This window comes from Aythya fuligula, chromosome 2 (assembly GCF_009819795.1).
Source record: "Aythya fuligula isolate bAytFul2 chromosome 2, bAytFul2.pri, whole genome shotgun sequence".
Classification (NCBI taxonomy): Eukaryota; Metazoa; Chordata; class Aves; order Anseriformes; family Anatidae; genus Aythya; species Aythya fuligula.
Window position 1 is genome coordinate 151222529 of NC_045560.1, and position 21569 is coordinate 151244097.

At 38.3% G+C, this 21569-nt stretch overlaps 1 protein-coding gene across 1 annotated transcript; it reads right to left on the reverse strand.

Moving 5' to 3' along the window:
* Nucleotides 1–3624: 3624 nt before the first annotated feature.
* On the reverse strand, nt 3625–20197 carry HHLA1 (HERV-H LTR-associating 1). Its single transcript, XM_032180699.1, has 16 exons — nt 20122–20197; nt 18630–18689; nt 17442–17522; nt 16886–16969; nt 16710–16793; nt 15405–15488; nt 14785–14841; nt 14590–14676; nt 13748–13840; nt 12704–12901; nt 12568–12570; nt 12044–12115; nt 11699–11770; nt 4281–4437; nt 3864–3946; nt 3625–3668 (listed from the first exon to the last, which is right to left on the reverse strand). Exons 1-16 carry the CDS (start codon nt 20195–20197, stop codon nt 3625–3627), a joined length of 1335 nt encoding a protein of 444 aa, XP_032036590.1.
* Nucleotides 20198–21569: the final 1372 nt, after the last annotated feature.

Here is a 21569-nt window from a genome sequence, read left to right on the forward strand (position 1 = left end):
TAATATTTAATCAGGATATGAGGTTATAAATCTAACAGCTCTAAATACTTATAGTTTGCTGTCTGAAATCTCTTACCTTCACTTCAGTCTTACCTGTACTCCAGAGTGCCGAATAACTTTTTTTTTTTTTCTCTACATTTTCTTCCTAATTTCTGTATTATAGAGTACATCTAGAAAAGCTTACCTTGAGGGATATTATTCGAAAGCAGTTGGATGAAAGACAGATGGATTTCAGCAAAGTCAGTACTAAGTGATTTATACTCGCTTGGATATATACCTCACCCATGTGATCACTTCCTTTTTCAAACCCACTTCAACATTTATTAATTAATCCTTCCATGAAGTTCCTAAGAGTCATTATGCCCACAGAGTATTTTCGTAATACAGCTCCAGCCATGTAAAGGATCTATACTGAGAGGTCTTTTCTGCAGGTGCATTCACCGTATAGTAACTTGCCCTAATACTCTGTGGCTGTAATTAAATAACAATCATTCCACTGTTATTAATCACAAAATCTCTGTGGCATGTGAGTGTGCCTTAGCAAGAGGTAGTGTTCAGTGGTGAAAGATGAGTGAAAATTTATACAGCTTTAAACACTGGCATTCCTCGAGGTTGAGAAGTCTGTTCTTGTCTATCCACTGTGGCTCTGATCCAAAGCTGAGTGAAATCCAGGGGAAGGCTGAATCAATGAGCTTTGGCTCATTGGCTTTTCCTCCTCAGGAAGGTGTGCTTTCTGCCAGGGTCAGACACAGCTACCTTTCAAAAATACTTTAGCAAAGGTGTTTTTTTGTTGTTGTTGTTGTTTTTTCCAGAGATGTGTTTTTGGTGAAAGCTACTTCATCTGTCCTGAACTTCAGCAGGTGGCTGAAGTTGAAGCTGATGAGAAAACTTAGGTCCCAGTCAATATGGATGGTTCTAGTTTGTCACTACAGATATCCCATCACACACTCTCTGTGAGATGCACACCTTCAGTACTCACCCAAGGCCCTCCCCAAGGCTTGCTCAAAGCCCTTTCAGAGACGCAGTCTAGACAAAATTTTCCCAAAGTGCTGTAGCAGAAAGCAGTGTCAACAAGGTCTCCCAGAAATATCAATATCTCATCCTGATCCTCCCAAGACATAACTTGGACAAGAGGTCACATGGTCAGTAAATTAGGATGCCACAGCACTCTTAACTTCATTTAAGGCACTTTAGGCCAACTCTCCACTGAACATTACCATAATGAAGAGAAAAGACTGGCAAAAGAACTATAACAATATCTACATGAAGAAAAGGTTTGGCTCTTCCAAGATCCAGTGAACTACACTTGTCTGTATTGGTTCAGTACTGACATCTTGCCAGGAGAAGGACAAATATTTCTTGGTCTAGTCATACCAGCTCTGTGACCAGCTCTATCAAGGAACTTTAGACAAGAGGAAAATATGGCAGAGACTATACCAGAATGATATGAAAATAGATTTCCTACAACCTCCATGAGTTTTGATGTTTCCAGCTGGAGTCCTCAGGTACCTCAGGGGTTTCCTGTAGTGCATTTTTACTGTCTTGATGAAAAATTTCAACCTGACAAATCAGAGTGGGTTCAAGTGGGCATAATAGTAAACACAAGTCCTTTGAATTTCTGATGAATGATGATGAATGCCATCATCATTTATGAACTTATGAACTTCTGGCAAGGCATTGAGGCATTGCAGGAATGAAAACCCTGGAATATGGAAACACGTTGTGTTTTGTTTGTTTGTTTGTTTGTTTTTGTTTTGTTTTGTTTTAAACAGTCTTGGTTTTTATTCCTTTTCATATTTAGATATTTTGTAGGTTTTTGTTTTTGTTTTTGTTTTTGTTTTTCTCCCCATTAATTTTCATTATTCTCTTGGGCAAGCCAAGCAGTGAGTCTTAAGCAACTGTGACAAGAAGTCTGTCACTCAGGACACGTGCCTTTAGATCGTTTCACAAGACACCTTTAACTACATGGCATTCACTAATTCTCTCCCCATGAACACATTCAGGCAGTAGTTCCCAACCCTTTCTAGGACCTTAAATTGGAGACAGCTGTGACCTACATGCAGTGCCAGACATGGCACTTGTTGTACCACACAGAGGTTAGTTAGCACTCTGCCCTAGGACTCATACTATTCCTGCAGCAAAAATGCAGAAGCCAGTGATACCTTACAAACACAAAAGCCTCCTGTAGCATGGAGACCATTGCTACAACTCAAAAACATTAAAATAATAATAATTAAAAAAAATCTTCTCAAAGGGAAGATTTTGACAAAAATATATTTCTTTCAATTATTGAAAACCAGAAAGTCAAACAAAATTATTCTTCCTCCCCCACCTTATGTTCATCCTTGCATGTCCTTCTTCCTCAATTCTCAGGAAATGTAATGATGATAATGACTGTAAGAAGCAATATAGATTTACTTTTTTATCATGTCTTCAGACTTTACAATGTTTTTGTGGGTTTGAAAAGCAGCTGTTGCACAAAGTTGTTGTCGCCCAGCCCTTCACAACAGAATTGATCTTGCCTTGGGTGAGGAGAGGTGCTGTGGTGCAGCTTTGCAGTACCATGGCCATATTTAACACTCCCTTCAATTTACACATCCACTATATCTTCATTCCTATTTCTTTCACTGGCCTACATTGCAATATCAACTGCAATTGATGCTACTCCAGTCTGTCCTGCGCTTTGATACGAATGAAAGATTAATGCTTCCTTTGTGCCATTGGGCACAATAAATTAACCTTTTTTTTGGGGAAAGAACTATCTTTCTCTGGGGTCAGCATTCCCTATGGTGCCACCTTTCTCTTTCACATTATATTACTTTGAACACAAATTTCAGTGAAACATCAATGCATATCATCTGTACTGCAAATATTCCTCTTTTGTTGGATGTTGTAATGACTTGATTATGCACTTTAGGCTGACTGAGGAATCATATTGCTGCAGTGAAGCAAAATACAGGACTGTGCCTTGTTTGACTATTCTTTCTTTCTTTCTTTTTTTTTTTTTAATTATTAAGAATTTTATTTTAGTTTACCAGAAGTGCAATTAAGGAAGAAAAATCATGATTCTTGCTGAGCTCACACAAATGTGTCACAGAGTGAGGGTATCAGAGGTGTGAACATTTCCTTGGTTGAGCTCTGCACGAGATGAGTTGCTGAAGTAGTGGGAGTATCTCGATTCAGAATCATGGACAGTCTGCATGGGTTTAGCCCCCAGGAAAAAATAAAAAAAAAATGTTGTCTTTAATATTTCAGCTTGTTTTAAAATTATCTTATATTTGCTCATTTTGATTATTTTGTGTTAATTGTAAATTGTACTAGAGGAAACTACTTACATGCACTAACCAACCATATAAGAGTCCTTTATATAATAAAATTTTAAAAAGCCTTCCAATGTTTTTATTGCAGTTACAACACTTGTATAAAATGCATCTGTTTTTACACATCATTTTTACATTGCTTCAAGGAAGACAGATTCCTAGGTTAACATCCAATTAATAACTTGTCTTGTTACAAATATTTGTAAATAACATATCACAATCTGATTTTTCTTATGCTGAGAAATGAAAGAGACTACTAAAACTGCCACCGATCATCTGAATTCCAGTGAAATTCTTCAGTGCTCTAAACTGATTTACAGATGTTTTTCAGGCATTTCTGTTTTAATGCTGGAAGAACAAAGGAAAATTGCAGTCAGAACAGGTTTTACAAGGAGAACATTAAAACTATACATGGTTCAATAAATCTCTTTTTAATACCTTAAAAAATCTTCATCAGGAGAAATAGCTATCTGAAGAAAGTCAGCAAATACTCTGTTATATATTCTTAAGGTATGTAGAGGTTTAGATAGAAAACATACTTACTGTGGGAGTAAGCAACTCTTTTGACTCGTTCACAGACATAACTTGCATTTTTCAAGAACCAGGAATAGTATTCAACACAGTACCTAAAGAAGTAAAGTTAGGAGAGTACTGTCCTGCTATCTTACATAAGCATAGCTGAATGCACGTCATGCTGCTAATATTACACTTTGAACATAGTAACAAAGAGATTCTGACCTCACCTATGCCATTAGATACTTGGAAAAATTCGTCTGAGCAACATTCACTTAGTCTGACAATTGGAGGCCAGATCAGTGCCCTGGGGGCCCACATGGGACTCAGCCAGTAGCCACAGACTTAAAAGTAAGCACTGGCAACTGAAAATTGTCATTTTTTTGCAAAAGCATGAAGGATTATTTTAAGAAGACAGAAGCAAGTGAAACTGCTGTCAGATTTTACCTCATGGCTTCCTTTCTGAAATATTTTCTTCGACCAACGCAGAGGCACAGCTGAAAAAACCTGCACAGCTCCATCACGCAAGGATTGATCTTCTGCACTATGACTGTGACAGGAGGCGAAGTCACACGGGACTCTTTGAAAATTGCTTGTGGACACCCTAGGAAAAACACAACTGTGAAATAATTCATAAATTTATCCCATAAAATTTCCTACAATTACTTATCTGGGCTAAGGGATATATGCAGATTAAAGAGCTCACATAGGTATCTTAAAATCAAGTTGAGTGCGGCAGATAACTGAATAGAAAGCCACACAGTTTGGCAGTTGTTAGAGTGATAGCACAAATGTTCTCTTCAATTTATTATTTATCATTTTTAGTTATTAAAGTCCATGTTGCTTTTATTTATCACAAATATAAGGAACAACTCTAAAGATGTAATTTATTTATTGTTACCTCTTTAGGTGGAGGTTCAGTTGCCACGGAAGCATCAGTTTTCCACAGCACAAAGCAGTTAGATGAACAGCACCATATACTTATTATATTTTCTATATGGATATGACACTTTAATGCAATACCCATTTCCATTTCCATACTCTTTAATACACACACCCTCTAAGTCTGAATCTTAGGCTAAATACAACGGAGATAATAAGCAGTCACTCTCTCACTGTTCTTTTCATCTCCTTTTTAGCCTAATTAACAAAATAAACATGATTTATATGTAGGTTATGGCTTTCTTTCTGTCTATTTCTATATTTGTCTGCCATTTTCCCCCTCTTGCTTCCAGTAACTTGAATCATCATCTAATTTCAGATAACTTTTTAGAGAAAATTAAAAATCCTCTGGATAAATAGTTTCCTACAGGTTTCTTGAAAACTACCAAGAAACTGGAGGAGAAAAGGTCAATTTTTTCCTGTATTGAATCATTTCTCCATTTTACTCTTGGTCAGCTGCCAGTTGGTTAATCTATGTTTGTTTTTGTTTGTTTGGGTTTCCTTCAAGTGACCATGATTATATTAATTTAACTTAAGAAAAATGTAGGAAAATTGTGTAGTCAGGGATGGACTCCCTCTCCCTTCTCCGAAATCCACTAAAAGGAAAATATCTAGTTTATTCTGTTCATTGAATCTTCTGCAGTCAGCAGTGAGAGAGAAACATTTGTACACCAAACAGTTCACCCCACCAGAAAATGCACCTGTGCCAGGCTGCAGATAATGTAATATAACAGAATAGGTGATGGCAGGTTATAAGAATTGCTATGTTTTTGTTTGTTTGTTTGTTTGTTTGTTTTCCCCGAATGTGAAATACAATCTCCTTTCAGCCTCCCTTTCTATTATATAAAAGAGAAAACAAAGCAAGGTGAAAATGAGGGAAACTTAGAAAGGGTAATGCAAAACTGAAGCTGCTTTCTTTTTTTTTTTCTTTTTTTTTTTTTTTTTCAGTGTTTTTCTTTACCATATTAAGAGAAAATATAACATTAGCTATAATCTTGTTTTCTTGAAGCCATACTCTGTCACACATCGTCTTGAGTCTTTGCTGTTAGTTACATTAACTTAGTTAACAGTTGTGTTATGGTAGGTAAAAATCAAAGGGCTTTCTAGGAAAAATAAATGTGACATTTAAACTGTGCTAAAAGGCTAGGAAGTGGCTGAAATGGGTGTGGAATCAACTCTCCTTTGTGAATTAAATAACGTCGCTCTTGCAGAGGAGGTGCTGTGGGGAGGCACACTTGGGTCACCGTGGTGTGCAGATCGTGTTGCCCCCCATGTGCAGCAAGCCTTCCAAAGATGCTGACCCTGTGCCAGAGTTCCAAAAACTGAGGGACATCCCTGCAAACACCACTGGAACTGGAAGAAGATAACCAGAGACCATGACAGGAGAAGCCACATTTTGCATGACCTGGGTGTCCTTCTCCCTTCCACCCGCTGGGGTGGAAGACCCCAAATGTGGGGAGCAAAGGCAGCAGCTGTGGGATTGCTGGCTGTCTTTTCCATTTGTGAAACCAGCAGCAGGCTTTGGCCACATGCCTAGATAAACTGTCTTACCTGCAGAGCATAATCCCCTTAGACAGTGTAATTGCATTTCCAGGTTCACATGTCTCACATGCTTTATAGCTTTGGGCCATCTTATGTTATGCGATAGGAGAGGTTACGGAGGTTAAATTTGGACTAATGAAGTTCTGTTGAAATAAGACTGAGTTGTCTAGTGCTGACAAGAAGTTTAATATAAAATGGCATCCGTGGGCAGAAGGAAAATAGAGGCACTGCCAAGCTGAAAGAGATTGCTACGAAACAATTTGTCTTCTGCCAGAGCTTGCCCGAGGTAGCAGAAATCATGGAGGAGTAATGGGCAGACCTTGCAGCTCTCACGCTCTTGGTCCCCTCTGAAAGAGGACTACTGGCTGTGTCACAGACAATGTGTTGTAATTAGTCAGTGACGGGCAAGAGGGAGCCCCATTTCCCTCAATCTCAGCAGTTTTGCATGATCACTAGCACTTGACACATCTTGACATGTCTTGATTTTTTCCACTTACTGGCAATTAAAAATGACCGATGTCTTGTTTTAACAAACAACCTTCATGTTAATAACTGAACATCAGAGCTTGCAGTGATGAGTTTTTCGTGTAAGTTATCCATTAAAAGGGATGTTAGAGTTGCTTGGAATAATTAAAACTTCCTAAAAGCCACCTTCCAATGAATCTCAACATCTCCACCAAGGTAGGTACTCGCTATTCCATCGAACAGGTGTTAGTGCTTTGCTCAAGCTGTGCATTTTGCCAGCAGAAATTCAGCTCTATCTAAATGTAAATTGAATGACTGCAATTTCAATGTGGACTCATTTATGTAGGGAAAAGAAGTCAAATAAAAAAGTTGAAAGTTAAACAAATTGCTCTGGTTTTCATTTCTAACAATAATTTCATTTTAAATTGATGTATTTACATAGTATTGCATTTAATGTTGAAATTCTTTTTCAATTAATATTAGATTTAATTTACGTGTATTGGATAGTACACTTACATGACAGCATTGAAATCAATATTTTCAGTGCTTCATAGTCATTTTTTATCTCATTGTAATAAATTTCTACTTTTTTTTTTTTTTTTAATTCCTACAAATTCAGATTGAAGCAAAAAGATTTATATGCAGGAATTTATCTTAAAAGTTTCCTTTCTAATATTTTTATTTTCTAAGATAATGGGTTAGTCAATACAGACAAGATAGCACAAAAAACAGTTTCCTATGCAGAGCTTTGCTCTTGCCCTTTTGAAATTACTACACTACTGTTGCAGGTAGATAAGTGACCAGTTCTTGCTGCACTAAAGAGCCTTTTCCACTAGGAACCAAATATCACCTCTCTTTGACACTGAGATTAAATTTTGCCGTCAGTGAAAAGCAGTATCGTGGTTGCCGTGAATAATTCAGGCTTACAATATCCCTCTCTGCATGCTATAATACACACACACATATTTTATCAGTTGGCATGCAATAAATAAACAAGTAAATAAACAGATTCATTTTTGTGATTTAAGAAATGGCTTAATGGAATAATGTCTTCGTCTTCAGAGTACTGTGGCTGCTCTTCACTGCTGTGTGATCCCACTGTTCGATTTTATTTTATTTTTTTTCTTCTCAAAATGCCATGATTTATATATGCAGCTATATAGCCTCTGCCATGGTTTCTGACAGACAGGAGTTTTGTGACTCTCCATTCACTGATTGCAACCTTTTCAAAAAGGTCTGGTTCCCAGTTTTAGGTTTTATAGGGTTTATAGTGTTGTCCACTAGACAGCACATTGCAGATTAACAAATCCTGGACAGCACACACCACAAATCCACTCACAGACTCCAGGTTTGGGTGGCCCTTATTTAATCCTCAAGTCAAACTTATCCAAAGGAACTAGGAAACACAGAGAACATTGTCATTGCTGGTGTGTGTGTGTGTGTGTGTGTGTGTGTGTGTGCAGAATTATGTCTTGGTGGACAAGAATTACCATAGCATATTCATCTGATCTCTATTAAGATAAGAAGACATAGTTCATCTTAAATTCTTCCCTTTACACCATCAAGAGTGTCAAGAAATCAAATTATATTCATGATATTATACTGGTTCATTTTCTTCATACAATGTATTTCATGGGGGTTAAGATGAGGATGCTGTTTTTTTTTTTTTTTTGACTCTTTAAACAAAAGTGAAAAGAAAGAAATATCAATAATTTAAAAAAAAAAACAAACAAACAAACAAAAAAAACAACGTTGAAAGGATAACTAGCTCCTTAACAGAATGGTTTGAAAGGCCTCTTAACATCAAGAACTGTTTCTTGTCTCACCACCACTGAGTCCTCTCCTTAGAAATAAGTCTCAGTAGACAGTGCTTTACTGAAGTTTTTCCAAGCCTCCTAGGCAATAGATTCCTCTCCATCCTCTTTGCCACTGCCTTTCTTGCAGGTCTTCCCCCACTGTGTTTGATCATTTGATGCTGTTCTCAAAATCCTTTGTATTCATAATCATTATTTTTAATTAACTACAATAACATCAATAACATTATTTCCTCCAAGAATGGATGCCCCACTGAGTCCTATGCTCTCAAATGCTTTCTTTTCCTAATAGCATGATTGAAAAGAAAAAAAAAAAAAGAAAAAAAAAAAGAAGAAAAAAAAGAAAGAAAAAGAAAAAGACAAACAAACCAACTTCTGCTAGTAAATTCAGCCAACCAAAACTATGAAAAATCTGATCAGAATCAGTAAAAGCTACAAAAATTAACAGCAGGGGATGCTATTCTTGGTTTGCTGCAACAGGCAATGACATCAAAACCAAGGTAAAAAGCAGACAATACCAAAGATATAAGATGTTACTTCTCTCCTATTATGTGATTATTCCCAGTAACAGCAAACTGAAGATCTACAACAGGACTTTTCTTGTCTGACACAATTATGCTTATCCCCTCACAATAATTCTTTTCAAACAAATAAAGGTGGGTTAGAATACAACAATGAGCAGACAGAAGTCAGTATTTAAAATACACAAACTGTGAGATTAACAGACAATCCAATGAAAGTCTTTGGCTTTAAGACTCAAAGCAATCCCAAACAAAGACCTGATGGTTGCCTGCATGGAGCTGGGGAACCAGCTGCATCTCTGATGTTCTGGGTTGGTTCCAGTAGCACAGAAGGAGACCACAAGGCTGCAGAGTGTCCCTTCACCTGCTGCTGATGCTCAGTTTTTCACTTTGCCTGTTCTGTTTTGACAAGACAGCAGCAGCTTTCTTGGTCAGACTTATTAGGAATTCATATCAAAGGCCCACATTTTTGTTTAACAATATCAGACAGTGCAGCTTATTTTTCCATCATCCCCATCAAAATACCACAAGCCATATAATCAGCACTTTTTTTTTTTTTTTTCCATCCTTGCCTACTGACCATCTGAATTTGCTGGCCTTAATTTGCTCAGATCATCTTTTTTTTTTCTTCTTCTACTTCCCGTGTGTTCATACACACCATCTTAAAAGTATTATTTGATCGGCATTTTTGTCCTTTGGACAAATAAAAAATTCTTCTGTTTTTATCTATAATATCAAGACTAAATGATACTGAAGAGCCCCTGCATTTTAGTCTGATATATTACCATTGCACAGCCCAGCATCTATGCTTTTGGCATTAGACAGTCACTGCACAGAAACATGAGCAGGCAAGGAACAGATTTCCAAAATCCCCTCTGGCAGTCCTCACAACCAAGCAAGACTCGTGTTCCTGCTCATCCTCTCCCAGGAACAATCACATCTCTGGTAGCAACACAGTCAACTTCACCGTGGGGACCAAAGACAGCCTCTTCCCAGAGCATCCCATCTGTTTGTATCTCTATCACAGCTCGGAGCAGCCAAATAGGTGGATTTAGGGTGCAAGAGGCTGAGAATACAATCCTAATGCCAGGAAACCTTCGAAATGAGCCATATGTTTATTCTGGTAAAGTGGGGACCATTTCTTCCCTTTCTAGTCTTCTTTTCAGCTGCAGACACTGATCCTGAATTATGTTCTACAAACTGACGTCAGTGGTAGCTACCACGTTTCTCTAAAAAGATCGTGTTACGCTGAATAGCAGATAATCACAATCCCAGTCTGGAATATAGGTATGAAGATTTTGTCTGGATCCAAGTGCAGGCAGTGTGGATTTTCCCTCCAAATACAGCAGCAATATGAAATCATAATGCTCAAGTGCTTTTCTATGCGAATACCAAAGCTGGACCGTGCACCCCAGCATATCCCTCAAATTTACTTTAATTCTATTAATTTACTTCCTAAACTCCATTAATTTAATTCGTTAATGCCATTAGCATTCTATGATTCTATGATTAATTAGCAGGTTAGCAGGGAGTGCAATGTTTAATCAGGAGCTGAAATACACACAACTTCTCTTGTCAGGAGAATCCTGCCCTAAGGTGTTGGCATTAGTCCACTGGAAGAGTTATTATTTCTTCCCTGTGATAAACCCATGAAAACCCAATTCAGAATTTATATTCTACCATTCTACCACTCCTGGCATTGCTGGAGCAAGCAGAAATTTTCTTCAGGTCTGTGACTGCTGATTTTGACTTTGATTGGGATTTGCAGCCAAGATTTATTCCTATTGTACTTCTGAACTATGCTTCTACTTCGCAAATTTGGGAGTGAGCAGCCTGGACTCATTCACATACCCAGAATCCAAAGTTTGGGATAGATTCTCCCAGAATGCAGATTCCCTTTCTGGAATTGTATCAGGTTCACTTTTTCAAAACATGTAACATCTTACTAAATACCTTCAGAGAAATATACTTTTATCATCTACATGACTAGATGAGACTTATAAGTATAGTGGCATATCATCATATGTTTACTACACTGAGCTCCTAAATTCCAATTGTTTTGGAATTTATTCCAATTGTTTTGGAATTTAGGAAAAAGGAAAAGTTCTTCCGTAAAAGGAAGAACTGAGTTCTCCTCAAAAAATCTAGCTGATAACTGTCCTTCTTTAGCCAAAGAGGAACTTTGCAGAATTAAAAATTTGGGGTAATTCTGAAGATTCCATGTGTCAGGGATTGACTTAATCATTTTATTTGTACCAACAGGAGGATTTAAAGCATGACAATTTCTTTTGGAATAAAGGAATTTTAAGATTTCCCAATAACCAATCCATATTAAAATTGACATGTGGACTACACAATTTAAATATAATATAATTTGTGTTTTCAATCTGAGATCATGTATGATTCAGAAATATGGAAGCAATCCCTTTGACATTTTGTGTGTTTTACATTCATAAAATATACTATATAATATACTATATAGTACTTTAAACATACACATTGTTTCTGCATGTGAAAAAGTGTACATGGTTATACTTTCAAACAGGCTACTATTTTTGCTGTATGCTCAACTACTACTTACAGGTAATTGAGTGAAGTTTCACTGTCACACCAGGCCGGTAGGGTGCAGTAGACAGTACAGAGGAGAGGAAATCTGAAGGAGGAAGAATAATATAAAATGCTGTGACATACTAACGAAAAAAAAAAAGGAGAAAAGGAAGCTTGATGAAGAGTAAAAAAAATACTGAAGTTGCAGACCACTAATACACACTTCTGTAGATGTTGATGCATAAATACATTCACACTCTCCTGCTTCTATACATATTATTATTATTATTATTATTATTATTATGTATTTATTTATTATTATTTTAATTTTCATGCATGTGCTGACCAACACACTGTTATTTTCCCAGATCAATCTCACCTGGCTCTGTTTGCATCAGTTTGCTGGCTTCTTGAGGAGGCATGGTCTGCATCCAAAATGCATATACATCACCTGTGGGAACAGAAAGACACACCACATTATTCAGGAAATTTGTTATTTGTCAATTGAGAAGAATATCCTGCTATGTATGAGACTGCTCAACGGACAAGGGTCCTTACCCAATACTTGCAGTGGCTTATAAAAATGTCATGATGAAAAAGAAAGGTCAGAAGCTGTATTTATTAGAACTTGGAAAGTACACGGGCTAAAGAAAGAGGATTTAAAGAAGATATTTTTAGTAGAGACCTAGAGAATCAGCTCTATTTTATGGTTGGTTTTAGTTTTGGTGTTCCCTACCCCACCCCTGCCCAGGTCTATTCAGTGGACTTGGAGCAAAATGTGAGCAAAGAATTGAGTGGCAGATCTGTCCACGAGAAGCAGGACCTGTGTTTTTCCCCAAACAGTAAGAACTATGGGATGGTCCCTCTACGTTATGTTTGCAACTCTACAGTAAAGAAATCTACTCACTAGTGACCAAGAGTGGGTCTCCTTGAAGGGCCTCCTAACATCCACCTCTGAAACATGCTTTGGGTTGGGCTTTTGGCTAAACTCCAGAGCTAATAGGGTAAAGTAGGTTTTGGTCCTGTGTACAGAGCTCACCAGGGCTGGTCTGAAAGGCTGATGATGGGGCCAAGATCTCCTCAGCAGCTGGAGGGGTTCCAACTGTGCCTCTTGGTCCTGAAGCATCCAAGTGCAGATATGGAAACCCTGATCCCTTCGCACCAACTGTTTTTGGCCATGGTCGGGACCTCGTGGTGGGAATGTCCTCCCCTTTCAGGGCAAGAGGGGTGCTGGTAGCTGGAGAATCAGGAGAGACAGAGGGAAGGCACCATAAAAGTGCCTTCTGGTGCCCCATGGCAGCAGAGAATGTAACACGCTGTGGGAAAATACTACCTAAAATGCACCCAGAAAATCCCACCTTCTCCTCAAGTGCTTCCACTGGCAGCTGAGATTCAATTTTTCACTTCATTTTAAAAATTATGGTTTTTTTTGTTGTTGTTGTTTGTTTGTTTTTTTATTTCCAGGAGAACATGAGGAGTAGCAATAAAGTTGGAACCTTTAACTGAGTACAGAATTATAGAATGATTTGGATTGGAAGGGACCTTAAAAAATCATCTAATTCCCACCTCACATTTCAATGTCCGAGTGTTCATAAACAAAAAAGAAAGTGTGGTGGTGTGGTGTTCCAGTGCTCCTTCAGAGTGTTTTTTTTTTTTTTCCTTTCTTCACATAAATTATTTTTTATTTCCTAGGCTTTTTTACTGTAGAGGAAAAGATGAAAGCTCTTGTCTATGTGAAGGGAAGCAGGCAGGTACTGGAGCACAGATAGTGGAATTGGAGAACTGATTACATTTTTGTGGCAGGAATAACAACCAGTCACTCGTAAGTGAGGGCCATATAAAATCAAAGATGTTATCAATTTAAAATCAAAATCATTGTTTTTTTGTTTTGTTTCAATTTCAGTGATTTTAATTAAATAAAGTACATAAAAATGCCAGTAAGAAGAAACAAAACAACAAAACTTTTTCTTGGTTTAAAACAGACAGTTATTTTTTTCTTTACTTCTCTGTCTCCTAGAGAACTCCTAGATCACTAGTTGAGACTAGTGAAGGAGAATATAAAGGTCTGGCAATATTCACTCACTTTTAAATGTCCACTTGTGTTCTACTGATGGATCCATGGTTTTGTTTGAGTCTTCCTGTAATTTCATGAAGCTTGAAAAAATTGAATCCAGATCTTTGAGGTAAGAGAAGATAATGTTAGTGCACTCAGCATTCATAGAATATCATACAATAAAAAGTAAATAAATCAGGTTCTGGTGCAAAAGGAACTGATGTATTTTTAAAATAAAGTTACTGGCAAAGTGTCTTGTATTTATTTATATTTATTTATAAATTTATTTATTTATATTTATTTATTTATGTTTATTTATATTTGTTTATTTATGTTTATTTATATTTGTTTATTTATTATTTATTTTAAATTTATTTTTAAACAGCTGAGAGGCTTCCTACAGCTTTCAGCACAGGTGAACTTGCCACTGATTTCCATGTCTCCCTGTTTCAATCCACTGTTAAAAATGAGAAATATTGGCAGCAATAAGAGGTCAGTATCTACAGTCAGCTCAACCTGGCAAAGAAGTTACAGGTGGAGAAGCCATGCAGCACGCTGTCTGAGCATATCTGACTCCTTTCCAAAGGATACTCACATAAATTCAGATTACTTGTGCTGAGAGCTAAGGGAGATAACCATTTAGTTCAAGAATATTACAGAGCCTTCCCAGCCCAGTGCTGAATCCGATGAAAGCTCTGATCCCAGGAGCTTTTGTTTGCTCTTCCAGTAGAAGACGTCATAGTCAATAATTTAAATGTTTGTAAATTTTACTTATTTTTACAAGATGAAAAAGGAACATTCATTGCAAGTGCTACCTGGGCATTGTTTTCACTGTTGTTGCTGTTTCTTTTTATTCCCCAGGATGTACTTACCCAGGTCAGATGATGTGTTACTGGAAAATGTGTAATTAATAACAGGGGGCTTCTCCAATATTTCCCAAAAGTCAGACAGATTTCTCCCTGCAAATATAAATGATTAAAAATATGAAGACAGACTTGTTTCTAGTATAAGTCATCATTGAAAGTAAATAGGACAATATTTTGAACAAGAATGATTTTTTCATTTACCTGTTTGGCCTGTCATCACACAGATGTAGATACAATCTGAATCATTGTTCTGACGCACTAAAAGGCAAAAAAAATGTAAACCAGGTCTTTGTTACCAGTTTTCATATGATATTATCTTAAACAGTGAAACACAAACCCAGAATGGTATATGGCTACTACAATTAGTCAAATATTTTAATTCAGATTTGACTTTGACAAAATCTCAATCCAGCACAAAATCCAAATGCTAACATTTCTAGGAGAAATGTTTCTCCTAGTATAAATTTTTAATTTAATTAAAATTCTTAATACAAGCATTTTTACAAGAAAAAAAAATCAAAAAATATAGCATGTAGGCTCATAATTTCCTAAAATATCAGTGTTCAATAATAATTAATCAAACTGTCAAGTAAAACATATATGTTCATAGAAACATACTATACTACATATTTAAAATTTTATATATATGTATAGATTGTTCCCCTAAGGAGACCTTGTTTTACAGCTGCAGTCATGCTTTAGAGCACAAATGCTGCCAAATAAGAGCAATAAACTTTTATATGCATTTCTATGCTTGTTTCCATGTCAGAACTAAATCACACAAATAAGAAAATGACAAATGTTTAAGAGGAAATGCAAACCTGAGAGAATAGAAGTAGATTTGAAAATTTCTGTGAGATAACTGGTGGAGTTTCCAATTATATCAACAAGTAAAGCTGTAAAATCTAGACAACAAAATACAGAAAATTTATATTTGAAAACATATTCAACTATCCACATTATCAGAAATCATTTTTATAAGTGATCATATTTGCATATGTGCTTGTACATGAAAATGATTGAAATATGTAAAAGTTCAGAACTTTTCTGCTGTATAGGAGTAGACTTAGGAAGCCATTGGATTACTCTGTGGAAATACGTGTCAAAGATTGTATGCAAAATAGCACCAATGTACGTAAATGAAAACTTAAATAGAATCTATCTGTTCAAGAGAGCTATTTAAAGTAACACTCTATTAAGGCTGCTTAAAAATAGAAGAGCCCAAGCCTGTAGGCTCTGTGGCAGTGATTGCCTATCTGCCACATGGGACCATGTGGGGACATGTGATTGTCCATCTACTCTGAAGTCTGCTTCAGAAAAACAGATACTGTTAGCTCAAAAAATGGTTAGTGGTGGTGTTTTTATTTATTTATTTATTTTTAAACTAACAAGTTCTAGCAGTAACAGGTCAACATTCTCATTTAGGGAGTGACAGACACTAGCTCTTGCAACCTGTGTTGAGCCCACAATTTCCACTGCCTGGGAGGGTGCTCTAACAATCATATTTTGGATTTGGGGCAGGAAGATTTAAGTTTCTGCACCATCTTCCAGTGCAGACTGGGTCATTATGCTACAAGGCTTGTGAGCTGTGTGTGCCCAGAAAAATAACCACAAAACACACTGTTTCTCTGTCGAGGGGTCAATAGCATTTGACACTATTAAACAGCTCTATGCCGGCATTAATCCTTACTTTTCACTCCTGTTTGGCTTATTGAGGTTATTGGATTCTGTTGGTGTAAAGAAACCCTTGTTTGTCTTCTGTGAGTCAACTCAGGAGGGCGAAAGTGGCTAAGATAATGTATTAAAAAATGCCATGTTGTCTGTCCTGCACTGCTTTTTGTACTCAGAGAAGGAAAGCAAGGTCCTTCCACCAGGCAAGCCACACTGCTCACTTGACTGATGGCTCCATCGCAGTGGCCGGTTGGGTGCAACCACCTGAGATTTTCATCAAGTTTACCCAGAGGTTCATAGCAACACTCATTATGAGTAATGGCTGCTGACTTCAGTATAGTGATGCTATTTGTACAAAAATAAAAAGCCTGCAGAGCTCAGGCTGCAGCCTTCAGCTCCTAAGGAAATAATTTACCTTAAGCACATTCAATTGCTAACCTCTTTTGTGTACCTACCTGCCAAGTCATTTGTCACATTGTTTAAACAGTAGCAGTAATGCATAGGAAACTTGCCAGGGTCAACATTTTTCAGGCTAGAAACTGTGGAGAGAGAAGGAGAAAATAGGTATCTTGATGCACGTGCCATGTGAGAGGAACCGCTCCTGTGCGGAGCAAAGCGCTGAGGCACTCACTGTTATAAACGGTGACTGACACTTTGTGGAAGGCAAACGAGCTGTAAGATGTGACACTCAGCAAAGAGAAGAGTTTTTTGGTACCTGCAGAAATACATGCCCATGCTATTAGCGTTTGGAACAAATTATGCGAACAGAATGTTTCGGCTCTGCTCATTTGGTTTCTAAAAGACTCCTGAGGTGCTGATGCTCTACAGCTGCCTGAGACTCAATTCCTTTTCATTTCCACTGAGGGAAGGATCATTGGTATTACATTTTTTTTTTTTAAATCAGGCAGGCAAATCCACACTGGGTTACACAGTGCTTTCTAAAGGCATCCCATAAGTAATTGTGCTATGCCTATATATAAACACTCTAATTTCTAAATTCTTTTGGGGTAGACAGCTATCTGCATTATATCTGCATTATAAATATGCAAGTGTGGCTTGCTCTGAGAGTTAATTCTGGAGGCAGAGAGCATGCATTTATGACTTCCCCTGCTAACACCATCAGCCCTTTATATCATTCACCGTGGGGCTGACTGCCTGCGTGACCTGCCCAGCCTCTGCAGCATTACCTCTGAGTGCCGTGCTCAGCATGCCGTTCACCAGCTCGGTCAGGTTAAGAGCAGCCAGATCCACAGACTTTGCAGGCAGCTCTGGAAAATAAAGGGTCTGAGCAGCTGGAAATGGCTGCTAATCCCCTGTTTTGTGTACAGCAGAAAGCTTCCAGAACGGGAAAATGAAATAAGCCGTTTATGTATTGAGGCACACTGAAAGAAACTGTGGTTAGGAAAGGAATATTCCGGGAGTGCAGACAGAAGTTGGGAAAATAAGAAGATAGAGCAGGCAGTGCAACAGCAGGCCAAAATTCAGGCAGGGCTCTGTGTCCCCTGCTCCCTTGAGCATGCCCTGGAGCAGGCTGCCAGGAGCAGCACCCAGTCCTGGCGTTTTGGTGCCCCCTCGTGATGGCCAATGTGCATTTTCTTCTGAAATAAAAGCGGGTCCCTCTGTGCAGATCACAAATGGAGGTAAAAGTACCTGGGAAATCCCCAGTGCAACATAGAACGGTGATGAAAACACAGATTTTTTTTATTATTTTTTTTTTCCAACTACCTTGATGGCTACACTACTACCACAGATTAAACTGACTGCAGCTGAAACACACTTTTTATTTAAAAAGATATTTTCTTCCTGTTGATGTTGCTTGTCTGTTTTTCCCAAGCTGTACTTTCAAATATGATATTTTGCCTCCCTCCCATGAAATCATATAAACTTAGAGTGCTGTGGTGCCTCTGTGTGTGCAAGGAGGAAGGTCTGTGTCTGCATGACAGAGAGAGAAAAAACAGAGCAGGATGGAAAACAAGCACAGAAAGCCAGGACGAGAACAAAATCAAATTTGTGGAGAAATATTATTTTCTAATGACATCAGTATCATTTTTAACCTGTTCCAAACTGAGTGTCTTAAGGCAAGTGAGACTGGAGATGACAGCCCTGTCCTACAGACCACGGAAAGAAGAAAGAGACAACTCCACCTCACATTGCTGGAAGGACAGAGGTTAAAATGGATTAAGCAGGGATTTTCATAGTCCTGAGGAGCTGCCTGTGTTGGGGTTAGGAGTCCCTGCAGTAGTGGTGGCTTTGTATTCACAGACTCCACAGGAGAAAGGCCCACCCGCCAACACCTCCCCGCTTGGTACAATATCTCCCATCCTATTAACACCCACACACAGGCTCGAGGGGATTCCTCAGGGGTTGCTTGTTACCTGCAGTAGCCAGCACCACCGCTTGCTTCTCTCTCTTATATTCTCTTTTTATGCATGAAGCTGTGAAGTGAAGAAAGAGACTTGAGGAACTGTTTTCCCCATTGTGCTAGCAAGTGGCCCTCGGTTGAGCTCTCCATAAACATTACTTTGCTGCTGTTATTCATTATAACCCAGGCACCCATGGACATAAGCACTGCAAAGCAGGACACTGAATATGTGTAACAGCAGCTGATCAGTTGCCTAAGAATAAGGATGTCCCAAAAAATCTGTCAGGTCCTTTAGGTGCCAGCTAAAGGAGGAGAACAGATTAAATATCAGAGCTTGTCCCTTTAACTCAAAAATCAAAACAAAATACTGTTTTTGCAGTCTGAAACTGGACTTGCAAGCAATACATTGCAATGTATGTAATGAGGCTTAACCAAAAGGGATCTACGTAGGCTGCATGCATGTTTGTAATTCAGAGCAGGTGTTCAACTGAGGGCCACTCTAAAGAGACGTGATCTGGGAAACAGACTGGGGTGGGGCTCAGGAGTTTGGACTCACTTCAATGACCAACAAAGAGATGATACAAAGCAGTGATTTAGCCATCACAGGACAGGTTGAATAGCAGGACTTTTGTACTTAAGCTCCCTGTCCCACCACTGGAGATTTGAGAGCCCCCAAAGGGTAATCCAGAAGGCTCCTCAAATGAGCCAGCACTTGCTAACACTAAGCTCTCACATCTCTCTGAATCTTCAGTATCTCAGTCCATCCAAGATCACCAGAGAGAAGTCTTCTCTTGAAAGCTGGTGCTGAAGGAGGCTCGCCTGGTGAAGCTGGTGATGCCCCTCTCTGCGTTATAGACTAATGGGCATAGCTGTCACCAGAGGGTAGGAGACTTGGGGTCAGTTTCCTCTTCAGCAAGAGTAAAGCTGGAGGACTGGAAACAGCAGAAGAAAGAGTTGTTGAGACTGCATAATCTGGTCGTTTTTACCCAAATTGGTGAAACTTGGATGCTTGTCCTAATTCTTTCAAAAATTCATGCCTTCTACAGGATGGAATCTCATGATACATTTCTTATCATTCTTTCTTTATGTATGAATGCATAAAAAAGAAAAACAACCTGTGGATAATTGATGTTACAAGGCCTGTAAATCATGCCTCCTGATACAATGCTAATCAGATGAGCCAAATTTATGAGACAAATTTATTTAGACTGTCAATCTAGCTGGTAAGAAGTCTTCTAAGTCTTCTTTGTCTTTCTCTATAAAACCTTCTGACTCCATATTCATGGCTCATAAGTCAAGAATAAACCTTTGCCATCACCTGTCTTGTCCTGCTGTATGGCACCAGTCCTGGAGCCCCAGCCCATCCATCTTGCCTACGGAGGGAGAAAGAATACAGAACCAAGTCTGCTATGGATATGGGAATGGGGAAATACTTCAGGCTATGGGAACAACTGGAAAAGAGATATCTTGGAGATTCCCTGGGGAGCACCAAACCACGTCCTTACCTGTGTTCCAAACCAGAAAGAGACACAGAAATCCTAGGCTCATCTTTGCTGGCACATGCCAACAGAACCACCGCATTATGAAGTCTGACTCCCAGTGGCTTTGGCTGCTCTAGGAGAAAGAAATGCTGTTTTGGTATGGGTAGTGTTGTGCAGTTTTGTCTAGACCTTGTCCCAGAATGATGTGACCATGAGAGTAATATGGATGCAAAGAAAAGATTGGTGGCATAAATGGCAAAGAATCAGAAATCACACAATCAGTATTTTTTGTGTTTGTATGAGTATACAATCTCTTGCTCCGTGAGTACCAATTAACTGTCTCTTTATTGCAACTTGGTGAGGCTGTCTACAGAGTCTTCTTCTCTGGCAGGATGAACTGTACCTAAAGCACAATGACACACCAAGTACCCACTTTTTTATTGCTGTTGAAATGAGATGACATTTATTTAGGTTCAATCAGTTATCAACCGAGCTCCTTTTCTGCAGAACTGTTGGTTTCCCAGACATTCTTAATCTTGTATTTCTACAGTTAATTATTCTCACCCAGCTGTGTCCTGTGCTGCCTTAGAGATAGTTAGAAAAAAACAGAAGGAAGGTCCTTGCTTTCCTCCATTATTATTATTATTTAGAATATTGGAAAATACAAAATAAAAAACTAGCTGTCAGAAAAGTAGGGAGTGTATGAAAATTAAAAAAAGAACAACAACAAAAAACACTTTTTTTATTATTATTAATATGTCAGCCATCTCCTCTCTTAGTAGCACACAGTGAACCATTATCTTGAAGATAGCACTTCTTGATTAACAATCTATTACCATCATGTTTAAAATCTTTCTCGTCTTTAATTCACTGGAGGATTAACACATTCTGAAAATAGTTTTGTACTTAGCAGTGGTAAAGAAAACCTGGATGATGAAATGATACAAAGCTTTTCTGTGTCTGAAACATCTGTGTTTGCTTGTCTGATGACTCTAAAGTGTTTAAGCACTAGCTCTGCAAATTCAAACAAAGCTCTGAGAAGCTATTCAGGTAATCCTTATCTATTAGGTCTATCTGGGTGATACTTTCTTCTTGGCCCCAAACCTAAGCTCATCCAGTTTCTGCATACCATGTACTGAAGAGTGAGGCTGAGGATGAGAGAAAGCCTTGGTCAAGTCTCATTCCCCAGATTTCATAACCCATCTTCTTTATGTGGGCTCAAAAAGTTATTCATAGGCAGAGTCCAGTGTCCAGTGTCCAGATTTAACATCAACAATCCTAAACTTGTTTCTCCATGTAACGATGTTCAGGATCTGAGCAACAGGTAGACTATAGACCATGATTGTAATGCTGGCCTGACACCCAGGGAAATCTAGCTGTTCTTCCACTGTCCAGACTACGAAGCTTAATGGGACTTCTGAGAGATTTTTCTCTGCATCTATGGACTCTTTAATAGGGAAGACTAGCAGGTT